The 21,945-nt window shown below is 39.3% G+C and overlaps 2 protein-coding genes across 2 annotated transcripts; both read left to right on the top strand.

Annotated features, from left to right (window-relative positions):
* Positions 1 to 8,310: 8,310 nt before the first annotated feature.
* Positions 8,311 to 8,844, top strand: LOC113296324. Its single transcript, XM_026544631.1, has one exon. The coding sequence runs from the start codon at positions 8,311 to 8,313 to the stop codon at positions 8,842 to 8,844; it is 534 nt and encodes a 177-aa protein (XP_026400416.1).
* Positions 8,845 to 15,397: 6,553 nt separating this feature from the next.
* On the top strand, positions 15,398 to 20,124 carry LOC113300123 (probable prefoldin subunit 3). The gene is made up of 6 exons (XM_026549308.1): positions 15,398 to 15,667; positions 16,990 to 17,047; positions 17,391 to 17,462; positions 18,731 to 18,850; positions 19,593 to 19,694; positions 19,772 to 20,124. The coding sequence occupies exons 1-6, from the start codon at positions 15,525 to 15,527 to the stop codon at positions 19,853 to 19,855; spliced, it is 579 nt and encodes a 192-aa protein (XP_026405093.1). The 5' UTR covers positions 15,398 to 15,524; the 3' UTR covers positions 19,856 to 20,124.
* The last annotated feature ends 1,821 nt before the right edge of the window (positions 20,125 to 21,945 follow it).

A 21,945-nucleotide genomic window follows, 5' to 3' on the forward strand; every position in this document is an offset into this window, starting at 1 on the left:
CTTCCAGTCCCAGTGGGCCCGCAGATGAGTCGGTGAGTTTCCACATATTTTCCTCTTGGCATATTTATTTATACAGAATAAATATTCAATTGGTGATATTTACAGGAAGAAGACGCTTCTGAAAATAACCCTGGGATGGAGATTCATGGCAATGAAGATATAAAGGAAACCGTACCCGCTGGTAATCCGGAGATGGAGATTGATCATCATGAAGATGTTGGTGTGCCTCCAATGGCGGAAAATGCTTTCGTTGTTGGCGCAATTGTCGCCAAGGAATCCTTGCTGGTCGCGAATTCAGCTGCAGGCGCGGATTTCGACCCTTCATTTTTGGCTCCTTTTGAAGGTGATGTGCTGATCGGAGGCTTCAGTGTACCAGCTAAGTATGCAGAGTTGTATACCAAAATATGGGAGAGGTATGGACATATCGCAACAACCAAAAAAACCACTAGTCGATTTGCGTTGGTTAAGCGTGTGGAAGAAGCCTTATCTTCGATTCATGACATGTGCAACGTGACTGGTCACACTGTTTCTAAAGATGTAGTCTCAAGCTGGGAGTTCCACCGGGATATGTGCGTAGACTTTGAGTTTAACGCCTCCTGGTTCTGCAAAGGATTTTATAAAATCCAAAAGTTGCAAGCTGAGGCGGTCGAAGGTCCCTCCACGGATTTGATCAATCAACAAGAAGCAGAAATCGAAAAGTTGTCTCAGGAGTTGATGATGAAACAGGCTGCTCTTCAAAGCATGAAGGATGTTTTCTCCCAGAAGAACAAGCCATTGTTGGATGATTTCCCTTGACTGTCTTTTATCTTTATGAACTTCCTTCTCTTAGTTTTTTTTTTTTTTACAAAGGCAAAAGACGCCTCTTTTATGATTTGATTTTCTGTTTTTGGATTGATAGATGGTTGCTTTATAAGGATTTTCTGAATTGGCTTATTTTTGGGACGGTTTTGTGAGTAATAATTTTTTTTGAAAGTAATGGTACTTAAATCAACGGATATGTTAGGATCCAAATCCTAAACAAAGATAATGCAACCATTTTTCGAAAAACAACAAGTATTGCATGAAAAGGGGAAAATATGGGAATGGTATGAAACCTTACAACAATTGGGTTATTGGCTTTTGTTGTCAATATAGAACTGATGCCTGTGTAAGATTTCTAGCACATTCAAAATGTGAGTGGCGCAAATAATGTTCAACAAACTTACCCGCTTAAGGGTTTTCCAATAAACTGAATTTTCAGGATGTAAATCCAAATTTATTGTGTGACACTGTCCCGCCGCGAGAAGTCCCCAGTCGTCCTTTATCATTCGTGTAACACCTTTATGTCGATCTTTGGCAAGGTGAAGAGTCTCTAGTCCTCGGGCGCAATTCCCCTGAATCTATCTTTCTTTGGACAATGCGCTTTAGAGCATTGCATTCACTAGTATGATGATGGATAAATCTGTGATAATGGAAATATCTTGAATCTAGCATCTCTTGATTAGTTGGTGGGCCCCATACCGAGGGTAGTTGGACCACCCCCTCTTGTACCCAAATTTCCAGTAACTCCAGGACTCTGTTGATAGGCAACGGGAAGCGGGGATATTCTAGGTCTGGATTTTCTTGCATCAGCGGCTGTGGTGGGAGTTCTGGTGGGTTTTGGTATAAACCTCTTTTCGAGGGCGGAATTGATGCTTGAGCGATCTTGGATTCATGAGCGGACCGTTTACTTCCACCATATTGCTGAAGGGTAATTTCACTTGAGAGTTCTGTGTCGGTGGCGGCGACATGAGATTGCTGGGCTGGGTATTGCTCGTTTCCATAAGCGTCTTGGCAGATTTCCCCTTCTTCCAATGCATCTCTCGTAAGTAAAGCAGTCGTGGCTGCGGACTGTTGGACGACTCTTTGAACCTCCACGAGAGTTTGGAGATAAATGTTTTCCAACAAAGCTTCGTAGGTCGGCTCTTTACCCTTGTCCTGCAGACGCTGTGGCATACCTGTCAAGTTTCCTTCCTTGGTCTTGTGAAACTGTTTTAGCTCTCTGTTGTTGGCAGAATTCAATTGGCTGCTCTTCTGCTCTTGTATAACATGGCTACACGATTTGTCTGCATCTTCATTGGTAGGAGTACGAGCCCTAGCCAAAGATTGAATGTCCTTCGTATTATCCTTGAAATTGATGAGATCCTTCTGACAGGTACTCGCTGATTCCATCCACAATCGACTTATCATACTCTTCAGGATACGAAGCGTCTCATTTTGCCGTCTGATAATATCGACTTGGTTTGCAGCCATATCTTCTAGCATTCTTATCACGCCTTCCATGGTGGTTGGCTTCCGGCTGTTCATTGCTTTTGAAAGATACATTTGAGAAATCGGAATCTTCGACTAAAATGAGTTTTTGGATAATGATTGAATTAAGCCTAAGACCAATTGGGATGGAAATAAAATTGAAAATTGAATTTATAACCGAGAGATTTAATCTCCCACTGCGGTCACCAATTGTTTATGGGTAAAAACTGTTTCTGCTGGTTTTGGTAAATTTGGGTGTGTGGATGAGAAAAAAATCTAAACCTAAAACAAATGCACTGCACGGGAGTACTTTAGATTCGATAGATCAATCTGTACAATCCTGGCCTAAACCAAGAAATGGTCGTTTCAGTCTTGCTTCGGTCACAAAGTGAAGGAGAAGGGTTGGTCTTAGGGAGGTAATCGATGAAGGTGTTGAGACCAGAATGGTTAATTCTGAAGGTGTGGCTATTTTATTGGTGTTAGACCCAAATATGGATCTGGCAACATTGGCCATGTTGCTATATCAAACTTAAGGCCTTAGGAGAATTACTTGACTTGGTTGGCGTGGCTACTTTAGCTAAATTAGGCTTTGGCCTATCGAAACCCTAATTAGCGCGTCTGGCATATGGCCACGACATGGTGGCGTTTAATGCAAACGATGCCATAGCCATGCCAAAGGAACTATATCAAGGCCATAATGTGGAAACAACCACAGGAGAAAGGGCTGCTATGAGTGGCTATGGTACGGCGCTATTCTTAGGGTTTGACGGGTCCCACATGGCTCGTGGCATGTTGTGGGGCCAAAGTGGCGGAATTGGGCCTTGACTGGAAATTAGGGTTTCGACTAATGCCACTAATGCAAAACCGTGTTTCTGATTAGGAAACCCTAATTGAAGTCTATTATGGCGTTGGCCACGAACAGAAGGTGGGTTAGCACGTAGGCACGCTATTTATGGCACGTTAGCACGTTCGGCATGCTACTGCGGCAAAGTGGCACGTTTGGCATGTTTGGTATGCCAATTAGCGTATTGGCGTGGCATGGTATGTTTGGCATGCCACTAGCACGCCGGAGCGGAATGGCACGTTTGGCATGCCATTAGCATGTTGGCGCGGCTTTTGGAAAGCCAATTGGCTTAGCGACCATCTGGAGCCATTTGCCTTTATTAAAACTGTGGCAGGTTTAGAGCGACCTGATTGGTCAATAGAAAAGAAGGGCCGGCCAATCATGGACGTGGCCATACTTCCACCGTGCGTGGCGGATTTAAAGCGACCCGATTGGTCGATAGGAAATTGGGGTCGGTCCGACAACATGGGGTATGGCCACTTGCAAGTGGCGCCGGCTGGCCTATGACATGGCCACACCTCCCTTTGCTGTTGCTTCTATTCCGCGGCTCCTTGTATTCCTTGCTTTCTGATTTTGGGTAGGATTTTGCACCTACTAATCCATGACGGATTAATTTCCTAGTTTACCTAAGCTTATTTTCGACCAACGGGGTCTGATATATACTACGCAGGGCGCAAAACCCTAATTTTGCAAATCAAGTTATTATTTGAATCTTGTGAATTATCACAAAATTGGTTGAATTTTGTGTGTTGACACAGAGTTCTTTAAGTTTATTTCCAAAGAGGAGTATGCTCTCCGTTTGAATACTTTATGGAAGGACCTTAACCTTGGTGTTTTCGGTAAATTCGTGCTACTCTGCTGCGAGTGAACACAAATTCCCATGCCATATCAATATTAAGGGTTCGGCCGAGGAATATAGCCAAAAAGTATTCAAAGAAACTTATATTAATAGGCAAGCTGGGATTGTTGCTACATGCACCATTCTGGATAAATTTTATGTGTATATATTGAGTTGCTCAATAAATGTGCCAGTGAAGAGGTTGAACACTCATCACTTCCTCATGGCTCCGTTTCTTTGCAGAGTGACATCATATTAAATGTAGGTTTTACAATCTTAACCCTGGACTAAAAACCACCATCAACATTAAGTCCCCTGCTTAGCTCGTAACAGTGGCATTGTTGCGGGGTAAGCATGAGATGGTGACAGAGAAGGGTAAAACCGAAAGGGCAAGACATGAAGAGATTGCTAGGAAAATTCGACTAACCTTTGGCAAGAGGCATGAGTAGTCTATGATCCTTTTGTTGGCGGCTTGGCGTATTTCCGGCTTGGCCACAGGGTGCTGGCGTTGGCGCTACAACTTTGGTCACGGAGTGCTGAAGCTGACGTTGCAACTTCAGGCACATACCATTGATGCTGGATGCGACTTTGTCCACGAAGCGGTGATGATGGCGTTGCAACTTCAACGACGGAGCGGTGATGATGGCGCTGCTGGCTTGGGCCACGGAGCGGTAATGATGGCGCTGCTGGCTTGGCCGTGGACTGTTGATGCTATAGGGCGTTGACACCGCGTGCCTATCTATACATATCCCAAAAAAGGAAACCTTCTTCTACTCAAACTCCAAAAGCACTATGCATATAAAAGGTGTTTCCCATCTTCTTTATTTTTTGCATAGTTGGCTTTGTTTCCGCGTCTCCGTGTTAGCAGCAAAGCAGTAAAGCAGGCGAGCGTATTTCATGTATGTGTTCCAATGTTTCTTTCCTTTTGTTTGCTCTTCTATATTGGTATAAACCCTAGCCATAGGCATGTCTTCCATAAACTTGTAGAAATACTCCAATATGAACGATTCCTCTTTGCCGGTAGTATTGTAGTAGCGTTAGCCACAACATCAATAGTAGAGGAGCCGATTATTATGTGAAGCAAGCATGTATGGATGGCCGTCGTTGGCTCCTTTCTCCATAAAACCTAGCTTTAATTTATTTATTTTTTGCGTTTGGCCGTGGGCACCATTCCCGAGACAAGACACGGTTTTGGCTAAGAACATATTTCCCGCGGCAAGTATTTATTTGAGCGAGCACCAGTCCCCATTCCTCTTGGCCGCGAGTGCCATGACATGTGGTCAAAGAAAACTTCCCATACAAAATTTGTTGTTGTCTTTTAATCATTGTACCCAATTTTTGACAAAATCTCCATGTATGGTTTTCTTCAAAGTAATAATTTTTTTTTGTTTTGCTCCGTTGTAGCTACTTCGAAAGTAAAAGTAACATAAGAAATTTTGTTAAGATGTCACCTGAAAGCAGTTCTGCCACCGCGTCGAGAAATGCTAACAACTCTGAGCCGAACACGGATGGTGAGTTCATTACAAAGTCTGTGGACCCATCCCAAATACGTGGCAATCCTTCTAACTGATTCATATAATGAAGGAGAAATCCAATCAGTCTATCCAGGGCGTATAATGAGGTTTTTCCTTCAGAATAAAGAGTATCTGGCTTCTCCCATTGACTTTAAAGAGTATCTGGTTTTGAACGCACACTGATCTCGTAGAAAGTGGGAATGATTGAGTAATGGAGAAGTGAGGTCATGTGTAAATGCCAGAAACCACGTTCCCACTATGAAGGAGACGGGTTAGTTTACACCCACTACTTCTTGCCTCCACTAACTGCCCTGCTTTCTGACACTTTCTTATAATGAGTGTGTTGTACGCCGCAAGCTGTAAACCGCCAGACCAATACCCTGATGAGCATCCCCTAGTTTGTGACATGTTTGATGTATCGAGTGTTTTCGTGGAAAACGTGTAGCAGATTCCTATGTCTGTCAAGTCAAAGTCAGAAGACTTGCCGCAGGAAAATAGCATGTGATGCTATTTAGGCTTGCCTTGGCTGGTCGCCTAAGACTTTCCACGGGCCTGTCAATTCGGTGGCGAATTTGGACGGTTGAGATTTTAGCCTGTGAGAAAGGGTGGTCATCGATTATGGCCACTTCCATTGGCATATGATAATAGCAAAGTGGCGTCATTGGCACATGCCAATGGTATGATGGCATATTTAACGTGTGACAGGGGCATAGCGGCATGCAAGTGGCATATTAGCGCATGGCATAGCCATGGCATAGTGGCGCCTGGCATAGCTGTGGCATAGTGGCATGCCAGTGATATAGTGGCGCCTGGCGTAGCGGTGGCATAGTGGCGCCTGGCGTAGCCGCGACAGCCATTTTGGCATATTGGTGTTAGACCCAAATATGGCTTTGGCAACATTGGCCATGTTGCTATATCAAACTTAAGTCCTTAGGAGAGTTACTTGACTTGGTTGACGTGGCAACTTTAGCTAAATTAGGCTATGGCCTATCAAAACCCTAATTAGCGCGTCTGGCATATGGCCACGACATGGTGGCGTTTAGTGCAAAGGATGACATAGCCATGCCAAATGAACTATAGCAAGGCCATAATGTGTAAACGGCCACAGTAGAAAGGGCTGCTATGAGTGGCTATGGTACGGCGCTATTCTTAGGGTTTGACGGGTTCCACATGGCTTGTGGCATGTTGTGGGGCCAAAGTGGCGGAATTGGGACACAACTGGAAATTAGGGTTTCGACTAATGCCACTAATCCAAAACCGTGTTTCTGATTAGGAAACCCTAATTGAAGTCTATTATGGCGTTGGCCACGAACATAAGGTGGGTTAGCACACGTAGGCGCGCTATTTATAGCACGTTGGCATGTTCGGCATGCTACTGCGGCAAAGTGGCACGTTTGGCATGTTTGGCATGCCACTAGCACGCCGGAGCGGAATGGCACGTATGGCATGCACGTTTGGCATGCCATTAGCATGTTGGCGCGGCTTTTGGAAAGTCAATTGTCTTAGTGACCATCTGGAGCCATTTGCCTTTTTTCACACTGTGGCAGGTTTAGAGCGACCTGATTGGTCAATAGAAAAGAGGGGTCAGCCAAGCATGGGCGTGGCCACACTTCCACCGTGCGTGGTGGATTTAAAGAGACCCGATTGGTCGATAGGAAACAGGGGCCGGTCCGGCAACATGGGGTGTGTCCACTTGCAAGTGGCGCCGGCTTGCCTATGGCATTGCCAGACCTCCCTTTGTTGCTGCTTCTATTCCGCGGCTCCTTGTATTCCTTTCTTTCTAATTTTGGGTAGGATTTTTAACCTACTAATCCATGGCGGATTAATTTCCTAGTTTACCTAAGCTTATTTTCGACCAACGGGGTCTGATATATACGGCGCAGGGCGCAAAACCCTAATTTTGCAAATCAGGTTATTATTTGAATTTTGTGAATTATCACAAAATTGATTGAATTCTATGTGTTGACACAAAGTTCTTTAAGTTTATTGCCAGAGAGGAGTATGCTCTCCGATTGAATACTTTATGGAAGGACCTTAACCTTGATGTTTTCGGGAAATTCGTGTTACTCTGCTGCGAGTGAACACAAATTTTCATGCCATATAAAATTAAGGGTTCGGCCGGGGAACATAGCACAGAAAGTATTCATAGAAACTTACATTAATAGGCAAGGTGCCGAAATTTACAAAATATCTGGGATTGTTGCTACATGCACCATTCTGGATAAATTTTATGTGTATATATTGAGTTGCTCAATAAATGCGCCAGTGAAGAGGTTGAACACTCATCACTTCCTCATGGCTCCGTTTCTTTGCAGAGTGACAGCATATTAAATGCGAGGTTTTACAATCTTAACCCTGGACTAAAAACCACCATCAACACCTTTGTTGAAAATCCACCATCAACAGAACCTGTTCAGAATTATGCTTTGCAGAGCATTTGGTCCCCTTAGGCGCCTCTTTATTATTTTATTATTATTATGAACGCGCAATTGGGGGATACTTATATTAATTGGGGGATAGAGGAAAAAGACAAAAACGGGATATAAATAGTAAATCAGAATCACCCCTTATCCATGTATTTTAAGTAATTCCTAATGTACCCCTCACTAATCATGTTTAGTGGTTAAATATAATTAGGTAAGTTAATAGATTAGTTTGATAATCATTAGAATAAATCATTATCATTGAATTTATTGATGCAACAACATTAAATCAAGATATTTATGATCATGAAGGTTCAGGTGAAGAACCAACCCAGGAAAGTAAACAAGTTGAATATACAAGTACTCCAATTAGTCATATACAAGTACTCCAATTGTCGGTCGGAGCTGTGGCAGACAAGAAATATGGCCTGTTTTCAAAACGCGGCAGTGAGTATTCACTTCTTCAAACAACGCACTTTCCATTTGATCCATGGTTTCTCTATCCGCTTGAAGAGTTTTATGCATAATACCTCGGAAGATCTGGAGATTTTGAATTGTTTTGGTGTGCGACATAGACAGGTAAAGATTATACAACCAATTGAGTGTTCTTGGGTTCCTCCTAACTGGGATGAACGGTTATTGTGTTGCGATGGTGCTGCCAAAGGTAACCCTGGTAGAGCGGGAGCTGGTGTGGTAGTTCGAGATGCTGGTTGCGATTTCGTTGGAGCTATGAGCATTGGGCTAGGTCGAACTAATAACTTCTTGGCAGAGCTCTATGGTGTGATTGTAGGTTTGGAATGGGCTATGAAATGGTCAGTTCGTAAAATCTTGGTGAAGTCAGATTCAATTGGTGCCATAACTGCTTTTAAGAATTCTAATTTACCCTGGTTCGCAAGACAAAGGTGGAGAAGGATTCAAGATTATTATGTTTCCATTCGGTTTGTGCATACTTATTGAGAGGCTAATTTTGCAGCTGATGTTATGGAAAAAAGGGGTTGTCTTTTGAGGAATGGTGAAGGGATGAACTATGATGAGAGACCCTATTTTCTAAGTTCTTTAGAATATCCTAATGTCTCTTATTTCAGATTTAAATAGTTTGTAAGTTTTTGGGGTCTAAGGACCTATTTTCTTTTAAACTCTTTGTAAATATTTGCTATTCATCAATACATTTTGGACTTACCAAAAAAAAGTATTGAAATTTGATTTTTTTCTTTCATCGAATCCGCCATTGTTACGCCTGAAAAACTCAGTGTCGGCATGGTAAAAGTATGAATACCATGCCGGCAGGGACCAAATCGGTATGATATTCATACTTTCACCATACCGATACACAATATCCCCCAATTTTGAAATTGTAAGTACACTACCGGCAGAGAAAGTTCATTATCGAGCATGCCGGTAGTAGTGCCGGCATGGTCGATTCCCAAGTGTACCGTGCCGGTTTGAGGACAAAAACATACAGAAAATTTGTCTGAAATAGCAAGTATCGGCATGGTATTCATCCTGAAAAACCATGCCGGCACCAGATATCGGCATGGTATTCATCCTAAAAACCATGCCGGCACCAGATATCGGCATGGTATTCATCCTAAAAACCATGCCGGCACAAAAAACAGTAGGGTATTCATCATGAACAAAAGCCATGAGTGGATTGAAACTGAAAATGAAAAGTTTCAGTTTATGATTCTAACCCAAAATGAAGTTTTAAAACAACAACAACACTTTAAATATGATTGGGTATCATGTACCTTCTCAATGAAGCCATTTCTTCTTCTTCTTCTTGCTCAACAACAATTCAATTTAACATATCTTTAAGAACTTGTTAGGATTTGATTTTGATTTTGATTTTTAGTTTTAAATTTCAATTTAGATGGAAGGGTATTTTAGTATTTCCGCCCCCAAAAAACACCCCTTAGTGGACACTATTGGATGTGGTTAGTAATTCATATCCCCCAATTAATATAAGTATCCCCCAATCGTGCGTTCATTATTATTATTCTTCCCTATTTTGCATAGGTTTCCTCACTTGTACATATTTTTGAGTGCTCGTTCGTGCAATTCGGGTGCTCGTTCGTGCATTATTGATAAGTACACTCGCACCATTTTCTCGAGGCTTACTCGGTGGAGGCCCAGATGCCCGTACGTTGAATATTTATTACTAAACCATGGAATTCTACTGGGAAAAGCCATGAATTGAAGTAACGAAATATTATGATTAACGTAGAATTCTTTCTAGGAATTCAATTGATGAATCTTGCGACTAAAAATAATTAATTGATTAATTGATGGCTCTACACTAGCAGGCAAGCTGTCTAGGAGCATTATGATTATTCGAGAATTGAGCGATATGAGCTAATTGAAGTGTCATATTTATTTTGTATAGTCAAGGAAAACATTGTTACACCATGAAGACGTTATCTCTATACTAGCAGTCAAGCTGTCTAGGAGCCGTCCAATCATTAAGATTCTATACTTATGTCTTTTATATAGTCAGGGAAAACATTTTTACATACTGATGACGTTATCGTTCTATACTAGCAGGCAAGTTGTCTAGGAGCCGTCCAATCGTTTTCGATTTTATATAAAAGTGATTACTGGAATTGTTCAGTATTCATGAAATATGTCGCGGTCTCAAATTGAGAGACTGCATATTCATGTATGCTCTGAGAGGCACTACACTCAGTCATTGGTTCTTATGGATGATCTGAGGGGCAATACACTCAGTCAGAGATCATCGTGGCATGAGATTTCATGCTTAAACAAGAGACATGAGTCTTCATACTCGTCTGATTACTGGATCAAGAATATGCAAGGTTATGATTTTATAATTTTAGCCTTTGTCAAAAATTCACCATCAACATTAAGTCCCCTGCTTATTGAGAGACTGACATGTTCCTCAGTCAGCACTGGATGGTGATTTTTAGCCATAGACGAAATAAGTAATTGAACTTAGTCGTAAAAGAATGTTACCAGATTTTCGATTTGCTCCAATGACGTCATGTATGAGCGAGCTATTGCTTGAATGAAGATCCCAGTAGTATGATGAGCGAGCTATTCCTTTTATATATATATATATATATGTGTGTGTGTGTGAGAGAGATTTCACATAAGTTTTTCTTTAGGAACGAACGTCCGTTCATTTAAGAAACGAGTAATTATCCCTAGCATAGGAGGGATTTTTTTTTTTTGAATAGACGTGCATCTGTTAGTAATAAAATTTATGTCTATGAGCTTTCATGAAAATTTTATTTTGATATGTGAGCTTTCACAATTTTTTGAAAATATACTCTCATTTCAAAGACGGATGCTCGCACGAGGGAGCAACATATATTCAAATTTACGTGAGTTTCACGTTAAAAATATTTTTTTTATAAAATAAATGTTTTGATTTTGAACAACTGTTGAAAGTAGACAATTATACATGGTGAATAATGTTTGTATGCGATATTTCACAATTTTAGAATGGACGTTTGCCCAATTTTAAAAAGTTGGTGGATGTTCGCATAGTAAAATTCCATAAGTTGTTTACGGTTTTATAAAATCAATTTTTGATTTTGAATAATGAATTTTGCTCATTTTTTCAGGTATTTGAAACCCTCGTGTGAGGAAACAGGCACGTGCTAGAATCACTAATTGTCAGTGAAATCGTAAAAAGTTAAGAGTTGGATTGCTACCGTTTTAGCACGTATTGTTACCAATGTATTTGACTCCACACTTTTCGTAACAGATAATGGTAGGCCCTGATTATAGCCGTGTCTCTGCTTCTTCTGGAAAACAATCTGGAAACACCAAACCAAAGATCGGGCTTTTGCAGATGTTCATGCCAAGGTGAATCGTCTTGATGCGAGGTAGTTGATTCGTGGTACGCCTCTTGATCAGCCGAGGAAGAAGAGAGTCGAAGATGAAAAGATGGATGCTTGTCGACAGAAATGGCGTCGAATTCAGGGAGCAAGACTAGCGGCTGAGGACGAGCCATGATCGTTCGTCTATGGTGTAGCTCCTATTCAGATGAAGATGAAGTCGAACCTGCCTGGGAACCCATTGATCGTAGAGTTGAGACGTATCCACCCAGTATGGAGGCTGAAAATTTAGCCAAGATCGATTTCCATGTTGAATGTAAGGAAAATGACTATTTAGGTGCAGCCTATGATGAACCTGAATATCATCTCGAATAGATTTCTGAGGAAAACTCTGAATATGATTCTGAAGAAGAACTTGAATAAGATTCTGATCTTGAGGATGATGACGAATATAACGATCAATTACTGTAGCAGTTCAACATCTTTTTGATTTTTGTAGGTGTAGATGTTTCCTTGATTATTTCAGAATTTTTCGCTTCATTAATATCAGAAACCCTGCTTATCTCTTTGACTCTGATTGAATGAAGTGGACGAACGTCCATATGCGTGAAAGATCACGATTCTTCTTCAGAATATTTTAGCTGGTTCATTCAATTACTGTGAATTTTGGATATGTTGTAATGTACATCCGTATGAAGAGAATACCATGCGTTATTTTTGACACTCATCTCTTGAGTTATATGCGACGTTTAATTGTGAATAATGGGCCTGTATATGTTGTATTGCAACACAAGTTGACTACTTTGCATATCTGAGATGGTGACCTGGGCATATATCCTATGTCAGACCATTCAATATATCTTGCATCTTGCATCCAATCCAAGCAGTTGCAAGATACTCCTTTACGACATTCTGGTGTATGTGGGGATGGATTCAACTACTAGCTTGTTTTAGACTCCTTATTAGGGGTTTGTCATCTTGCAACGACCTCTTTCAACATTGAGGTAACTTTCCCTTTCAACATTGAGGTAACTTCGCCCATCCTATACGTTTATTGGCAGTTCGTTACTTTGATGTTGTTAAACAAGGGAGCCAAATATATATAACTTGTCAGTTGGATTTAGTCTTATGGCAGTGCAATAAGTTCTCTAATGCTCGGGATTACTTGTTAGTTGTTCCCATAGGTGATCTTGGACAGTGCATCAGACCTCGGATATTTGGTGTTGTTATTTGTTATCGTCTTGGTATTCCACTCTTTGCAGCGGGAAGTTTTTTTTCATTTTGAAGTAGGGATATGGATATGTTTGGTGATCATGCTCTTCACTGTGCACATGATAGGTTTAAAGTTTCGACATGACTTAGTCTGTGATGTGTTGTTTGACATATGATCTCGTGCTGGCATACAAGCACCAAAGAAATATATTTGAGTTTCTTATATGTTGAAGGCGGTGCTTTAAGGCCTGCAAACATTCTAGTTTATAATTGAGATAATGGTCGCAAGTATGTTTGGGTATAACGAGTATTTCAATTTTTACAAGAGGTGGAGTCAGTACTTCCATACCAGGACAGGTCGTATCTAATGTAGTTTCAAGAAAACGGAACAAGTATCTTGACAAGTGTACCACACATGGTTATGGTTTTGGTACTCTAGCTTTCACGACGTTGGTTGAGTTGGGAGATGAATGAGTGAAGAATATTGTAAGTATTCATGATGTAAATGTTAAGGTTGGTGACTTTCTTTTCCATAGATTAGGAGTATTCGGCCGACAAGTTATTTGTGTACTCATTTTTCTGTTTTGCACAAATATAAAAAAAAAAAAGATAAAAAAAAAAATTCAATTACAAAAATTTAGAAAAAAAAAATAAAATTAATTAATTAACTAATCAAGAGTATATATATATATATATATATATATATATATATATATATATATTAACCGACTTTTTTTTTTGAGAAAGAGGGCAAACCTCATTCGATATATTGATAACATGGAAACATTACCGAATTTTTGGAAATCTTCTTACATTCATCAGTTCTATAGTATCTCCCATAATTCTTGAGTAATCCTATCCTTCCAAACATCACAGACATTTCAGAATTCCAATAGGACCAAGCCTCATCAAAGGGCCAAATTGATTTTGTAGCAAAATCAATCTGTGTGACTACATAGAGCAGTGACTGGATTAAAACCAACCCAATGTTTTCAAGATCATGTACAGTTAAGTAACATGATATGTTTTCAAAGTAACAATATCTATCTCAATATAAGTAACAGTAACAATTCCTAATGTAACAAAGTTCATCTGAATCGGTCTTTAGCAGTCTGGATTGGGTCGAGTCGGTCTGAATCGGCTTGGGTGTCTTGGTAACAGTGGTTGTAGTTGATGAAGAGGTTGATGATCTTGATCTTGTTATTGTTGTCTTTGTTCCCTTAACTAAAGTTGATGTTGATTTTCTTGTTGCTGCCGTTATTCCAAAGTGAAACATGTTTTTGCTGAGCAGGTCTTCAACCAAAAAGACTAACAATACAAGGCTCATGAAAGAAGTTAGATTTATAAAGATACTAACTCTAAAATAAAAACAAAAATAAATCACAGATACAAGCAAAAGATACAACTCCAGTCCTAAAATAGATAAAACATATAGAAATAAAATAGATAGATAACCGGGATCAGATGTGAAAGCAGATATATGCGGAGTTGTCGGAGCTGATGTTGTCGCTGCTATTTGGTTGAAAATCCTAACTGAAATTAAATACGTGACTTGATCTCTTCTCATTAAAAATGAAGAAAACAAATAAGCACAAACAAATCGCCAAAACAAATCGGAAAAGGCAAATAACCAAACTGATTTTCCCCAAAAAGAAAAATGAAAACAAACTAAAGCTAGCAGAGAACGAATTACAAGAATGGATGATACAAGGTGAGAAGGGGTTTGGGTGTGATTGATTATGCTCAGATCTGCTCCTGAAGAGCAGATCTGAGCAGGGAGACGCTCAAGATATTAGGGTTACATTGAAACTTTTTAAGGGAAGAACGAGGAGAGAAGAGAGCACAATTATTTTAACCAACTTTTTAGACACCTTTATCACCACACACTAATTAGGATCATCACTGTGTATGCCCCGAAAATTGTACGTACGCTCACAGTTAAATTATAGCTAAGTGTACCATAGTTTATTCAACAGACCAAGAAACTCTTGTGCACTTATCTGTAGGGCCAGAGAAGGCTTTCACAGCCGTTCATGCAGAAGCAAAGGCGCTCCTAAGAGGTTTAAAATGGTTAGAAGAAAATCTCCTCTCAAGTGTTACAATAGTTTCAGATTGCAAACTCTTGGTTGATTCCATCAATTTTTCTGGTGAGATTACTTCTTGGGTTACTGAAAATATTTTTGAAGATATTATGCAAAGCCTAAAAAGGCTACCTCAGGCAAAGATCAGATACATAATTTGAGACCATAATACAACGGCGAACTCAATAGCCAAAGAAGCGAGGATTAGAAGATCTCAACACAAGACAAGTCCCATTCACAGGAAATAAAAAAAGACATCATCTCTAATATATTTATTAAAAATGAAATTGTAAATTTATTGTACAATATCGTTTAGTCTTAATATAATTTCTTAAGAAAAAAAAAAAACGTACCATAGTTCTGATAAATATATATATTATCATAGTGCTTCAAAAAAAAAAAAATCATAGTGCTTCGCCTAATTAACCAAGAGAGTCGAGGCCCAAATTACGCCCACATAGTTCAAGCTTCAAGGTCATCAAATCAGACCTTACTTTCGTCTCTCAGTGCTCTCACTTTCCTGCTCTTTAAAGCTTCTTCTCTAATGGCTTCGTCTTCTTCACCTTCATCATCAGAGGTATCTGAAAGAAGGGGTATTCCTGGAGCTTCATTTGTATCTGATGTTCAAACTTATTTAACACAATCAGGTCTTGATGTCACTTCTTCCTTAGCATTTCTTCAAGAAAGGTTAGATCCTTTTTCATTCTGTTTTTTTTTTGGTGTCTTGATTTAGGCATTTAGTACTTATTATTGTATGGCTTTATTACAAAATTGATTGCAATATAGGTTATAAAGAGGTTTCGAGAATGCGTTTTGCATAGGGTTTTAGAGTAATAAACATGATTCAGAGATTTTAAAGAACGTTTGGTCGATAGAAAACCAAGTACTGTACTGTATTGAGCTTATTCAGAATGAGTTCATTAATTTCTTCATCAGATATGTGCCTTCTAAATATGTGATGTTAATTAGAAGCAGTGAAGTTTGTTAGTTCAGCTCGAGATCCTTCTCAGTTCGTGTACGTACTGTTCTTTGTACTGCTGTATGCCATTCCAAATGCATGTTTTGGCACTGTAGATCACTTGTAGACCTAGACTGAAGTGATACTAGTTGAAATCAGTGAAGTCAGGTTGTGGTATTTAGGTTCAAGTTGCTTTTTTGTTTGGATGTAATGTTATTACATGTATGTACTGCTTTCTATCCTTCTAAATATGCTATACTTATTTAACTCCATGCCATGGATCACTTACTTATTCACCTAGATTTTAGGCTTTGATTGACACTTTGACACCCTGGTTCCCTGTATGCATATCGCGGGGAGTACTGCTGACTGCTGAGTCTTTCAGTGATTTGATAAATAACGTGAGAAGTATAAGCTAAATTTGATAATGGTAGTGTAGAAGTCTACAGATTACAACACCTTTTCTAACGAAAGATATATCTGCAGACGGGATTTAATGTGGATATACAAGTCATGATGCCACCTAAGAATACTTTTGTGAGACTATATTAATATTTTTCTGTGTAACAATAACATGAATACGGCTGTCGTTGTCTGATACTGGTACGGAGCACTGAATTATGAAAAGTAACAATGGCATGGGTACGATTTTCTGTGTCTCAATGTACCCAGCACAGCTACATAAAAACACACAAGAGTCAGGGTTAATGTTAAGAACATTTTGTTGCCTGTAGGAAAAAAATACGTCTATATCCAGGCAGGCCTACATTGAAGTAAGACTGTAGAAGACAGTCATGTGTCTTCTCATTCTATGTCTTTTCTTCCTTCTGCCATTTTCTCAAGCATTATAGAATGCAAATATAATAAACTTTAGCAGCTAGCAGAACTGTAGCCCTGTCTACTCAAAACAAGGTGTTATTGCTACTCGGATTGTTGTCCCTACTCACTCACTCTAAGCATTGGTTTTGAGAGAGCATGATTTCTATCATATGAAAATTATGCTATATTTGGTCAGCTTTCTTACTTGTGTGTTTGTACTAATCCTCTGCAGGCTTCAACAGTACAAGGTGGTTGAGATGAAACTTCTCGCTCAGCAGCGGGAACTTCAGGTGCTTAACTTACCTTCAATTGTCCCGGATCTCTTATTGGCTAGAATTAGTATTTGTAGCTAACAACTCAACTACTGAATTGCTGCAGAATACGTGTAGACACTTTTAGTTCACAAAGCCCATTGGCTGATTAAAACTTGAAATGTGATTCGTCTAATCTGAACCGTCATTTTATTTGGCCTAAAAACACATTAAAGGTCTGCTTGTCTGATAATTTTGATGTGTCTTTTGTCTCGGCACCTTAACTAGAGAAGACTTTAAAGTAATTTTACTGCTTCTTGCTGTTTTTATGAATTAAACTGGCTTGCCTGTATAACTGATCATCTTTCTTTTTGATAACCAGGCAAAAATTCCTGACATTGAGAAGTGTTTAGATATAGTTGCTACTTTGCAAGCTAAGAAGGGTACTGGTGAGGTTCGTTATTCATATTTCTGTGCATGCATTTGATACGCTCTTGTTCGATTTCATAAACTTTAAATTTAAGGTACATCTTCTTGATTAATGACATTTTTTTACACATGTTGCTTAGAAACAAACATTTTAACAATAACACACGCTATCCTGGATGAAGTTTCGACTTCCTTATGTTTATTTGGTTGTCACAATTTCAGCTTGTCTATATTTATTTCGTATCTCTATGTCAGTAGAGATTCAATAAAACTGGGACATCAGCATATAATTTTTTTTTAAAGTAGAGGTGGTTTTGCTATGTCTACATTTTGTGTGCATTCAGATTAGACATAGCAAAACAAGTGTGACTGTAAATGCTTGAGCGCAGGCTTATCCAGCCTTTATTTTGATCAAGCAGGGTTTTTTGAGTATTCTTAAACGAGACCAGTCGTCTTGGTTTCTTAATCTATTGTATCCTGTTTTATATTATCTTCTCGATCGTCCCTAACGGCAATGGGTAAATTGTGAGTTCCAAACCAACTCCTTTACGTCTTAAGTGTGAGGCTTGGGCTCATACTGTAATCTTGTTTTAGTCCTGGCTCATCCCAGCTTCGCCAGTTTCCAAAAATATGTTTCTGATGAACAACTACGAATAATGATGATGAACTATGCCAAAAATTCAAGTGACCCATTTCTTTTGCATCGTCTAAGTTGGTTCTTTGACTATTGACTTTTTCATTTATAAGCACCCACCACATGCTGGCAGCTTAGAGCATTTCCTTAGAAGTTAAATTCTTTGCAGCTGTGTCAGTTCTTGTTTGATTCTCTGGACCACTCCTGGCCATCTGTTACCAAAAAGACAGTTATCAGTGCTGCCTTCTTTTATGAACTTCCTAACTGGATATGATCAGTTGTTATTTGTGTAATGGATTACCACGGTACCCTTATCCTTCTACTGGATGATCAACATAAAGAACTTTTGTTTTTATTTTAAATTTGAAATCTTCATGAACAACTTGAGTTTATTGATATAAATGCTTCCTGGTTTTGATCATGTGGAGCCACCAGGCCCACCACCATCTGCTTTTCCAGAACTGAATATTCCGTCTTGCTCTAGTTTGGGTTTGGCTCTGATACGTCTTACCTGCTGTTGGTGGTTCATTTGGGAGTCCAACTTAGTATGCTGTGCTTGGTGCTTCTATGGAAAGTCAAGGCGCCCCCCTGCTTCATTGGTACTTTTTTCTTCGCATTGTTGGCTCATAACCACTTTTCCTCAATTCTACTGGTTGCAGGAATTAATAGCCGATTTTGAAGTTTTGGAAGGCATATATTCATGGGCCCGCATCGAGGAGTCAGACTCCGTATGTCTGTGGCTGGGGGCAAATGTCATGCTGGAATACACAAGTGAAGAGGTCCGTTATTGAGAATTGCATATCAACAACAGTGCTTCTTTTCTTCTTTCTAGTAGTACTGCAGTACTAGTATACGGGATAAAAAAAATGAATCTGTTCTTTTTGACGAAATGTTCTGGACCCTTGGACACGTAAATGTTAGCATGTCCTCGAAGGAAACATTCTCACTAGAACTTGGCCCTGGTTTGCATTTTATGAAAAACAGTTAAATAGAAATGTTAGTGCCCTGGTTAGGGATCATCCGTGAATCTTGTATAAATTGTCAAAGAGTTAGTTAGCTATGCAAATTTCTGTGCAACGCAATCATTGTTGGGTGGAAGAGAAGGAGAACTGTTGATTCACATTACTCAGATCTTCAGCTAGATAATCTCTACTCTCTTTATCCTAATCAGGAAAACAAGGGAATATTAGTGTTTTGTTTAGGCAATGGTTACTGAGATCAAGGTATGGCATTGGCATGTAATGAACTATGGTAAAACTGGAAATGAAAAAAATACGTTTCTGGTCCTGGGTAACAGTTACAGTTGGCTTAGTAAAAAACCACATAAGGGAACACCCCACATAATTTTGTTAATCAATATCATTCTTTCATCCTTTAATTCACTGAATATCGTGAACTTCGCAACACTTATCATATCAGTATTGAGCTTACAATCACCTATCTTATGGCAGAATTACTGTCCACTGAGTATCGGTTTCAATGAAAATCACTGAGTACCAACTTCTAGGTAACTTTTGACAGGCCAATGCTCTTCTACAAAAGAATCTTGATAATGCTAAAGCAAGCTTAGAGGTCCTTATTGCTGATCTACAATTCTTAAGGGACCAAGTGACGGTAACACAGGTATATCTTTCAATTCCAACTTTCTTTATCCCATTTTATTGGAACTTTTCGTTAATACTCAATTGCTGTTGTACCAGGTCACTATCGCTCGGGTGTACAACTGGGATGTTCACCAGCGCAGAAGTAAGCAAGTTTCTGCAACTTCTGTGAAAGACTCGTGAAGGCTTTCTATTATCGCATGGCCTTTTCCTAGTTACCCTAGTCAGAGTATGTTGTTCAGTTTGCACGTTTATCTTTTTTTTCTTCTAGGGGGTGGGGGCAGTTAGGAACTTATGATAGTTTCCCATGGAAATGCATATTTGATTCGGGAATAGTTTTGATGTAATTTTGTTATTAGTTTTTGCGCTCTCAGTGTTGTTGATTTTCTTGTCAGTGATTAGTTATGATGTGTCCTAATTTTGGTGAAATCATAATTAAGACATGCTAGCTACTAACCACACAAACTTATACCGAGAAACACACCAGAGACCGACTTTATTGTTGCATATGACTTTTCAACTATCCCTTTTATAAAGGGTCTAAAAATGGTTGGAGTCTAATCACAGCTAACATATTAATCAGCGTCTTGGATACTTCTATAAATGGACACTATTGCTTGACTTGTCCATTTGTGTTTTCCTGCGTATTTCTATGTGAGTGACTTGATGATGCTTAATTAACCTAGTGGCGGAAAAGGGGTATGTGAGTCACGGCCGCATTTGTCTCTAACTTCTATCTCTACCTTTATCACACTCACAGTGATCTCTCCATCTCTATTTGGAGATAGCAGAAAATATATTGTTAGAAGAACTCAAAGATTCAAGGTAAAATGTGAAAACTGATTTACAACAAAGAAGAAGAGCAAAAAAAAGTTTTGTTAGAAGATCAACTATTCTCCCTCTCTCTACATCTGTAACTTTGAAAGAAATTCAAGATTGATGGTTCCTATATCATGGTTTTTTGTATTCTTTTAGCCTATTTCCTTATCTTTTATGTGATGAATTAAGCTGTCGTCTTCTAATTGAATTGGGTGTTTCAATTTTGTTTTTTGTTTTTTTCTTTTCGTAAATTTGTGCTGAAGTTATGGAATTGGGTCGAAGTTTTAGATCGGATTGGTTCACTGGTCGAACCGTCCGGATCAACCGTTTTCCGGGTTTTTAAGGAACTTTATAGGTAGTGTTGAACCAGACCGGAAATATGACTTGGTCCTGATTTATTGGTCCAATCGTCTGGTCCGGTTTTTAAAACATTTGGAATGTCGAAATCTAATATTATATTCTGTTAGTTTTATAAAGAATATAAAGGTTTTCTGCTTCATCAGTACTATATAGTTCTGCGATTTGTATCTGTGATAGTGTTTGACAAGTCAGGAGGTTCATATCACCATTTCCTGTTTAAACTTTATGTTGGTTTGACAACAAATTAGGCTTAGGTTACGTTAATCTGTGATTTGTTCTAATCTAGATTGGATTAATTTTATGTCGGTTTAAGAAAAGATTAAAGTCAAATCAAGGGAGTAAAATTAGCTTAAGGTTAAGGTTAACCACCTTAAAGCGTCCATAATCATGGAGCTGACCAAACACCAAATCTCCGACCAAAAACTAAAAGTCTTTTGGCATTTTCGAAGGTCAAGCGCAAAAGAAGAAGGCTAAACTATTTTCGGAAGTCAAGTGCAACGGGAAAAGACTAAGCTTTAATCTTGGTTCTGCAGACTGACAGGGGGTTAGTCCTCGGGGGAGTTGGCGGAGTTGAGTGTAGTTCAGTTTTTACTTGTTAGTCGCGGGGGAGTTCGAATGAGTCTCTCAAAATCTCCGTTAGTCGTGGGAGAGTTTAGAAGAGTCCCCCAAACTCCCTAGAAAACATCGTTAGTCGTGTTTGGGAGTTTGAAAGAAACTCTTAAACTCCCTGTTAGTGGTAAAAACTAGAATGCTAGGGAGTTGGTTTGTTTTGGGGATTTCTGGGGAGTTTTGGGGAGTTTACAGTGTATTTTTTCCTCACTACAAATCTCTTAAAAGAGTAGAGATTTTGGGAGAGTCTCTCAAACTTCCTGTACTCTCTTACCCTCCCTCAAAATCCCCAAGATTCAAAATACATTAAACTCCCCTCAACTCACTCGTGGACTATCCCCCTGTTAGTAAATTATTATCGACTACACGTAGCAAAGTAGTATCACCATACATTATAAGAGCATCTCCAATGCTTGGGATCAAGGTCATCCCATGTAGAGGTCTTATTAACATTTTTTTTAGCGGGTCATTGGTAAAAGACAAAA

Source organism: Papaver somniferum, chromosome 7 (genome assembly GCF_003573695.1).
Source record: "Papaver somniferum cultivar HN1 chromosome 7, ASM357369v1, whole genome shotgun sequence".
Lineage (NCBI taxonomy): Eukaryota > Viridiplantae > Streptophyta > Magnoliopsida > Ranunculales > Papaveraceae > Papaver > Papaver somniferum.

Coding starts and splice junctions, on each gene's coding strand:
- LOC113300123 (XM_026549308.1), top strand. CDS start 15,525: ATGGCTTCGTCTTCTTCACCTTCATCATCAGAGGTATCTGAAAGAAGG. Junction 15,668..16,989: donor TTAGCATTTCTTCAAGAAAG/GTTAGATCCTTT, acceptor AATCCTCTGCAG/GCTTCAACAGTACAAGGTGG. Junction 17,048..17,390: donor CTCAGCAGCGGGAACTTCAG/GTGCTTAACTTA, acceptor TTTGATAACCAG/GCAAAAATTCCTGACATTGA.
- LOC113296324 (XM_026544631.1), top strand. CDS start 8,311: ATGGCCTGTTTTCAAAACGCGGCAGTGAGTATTCACTTCTTCAAACAA.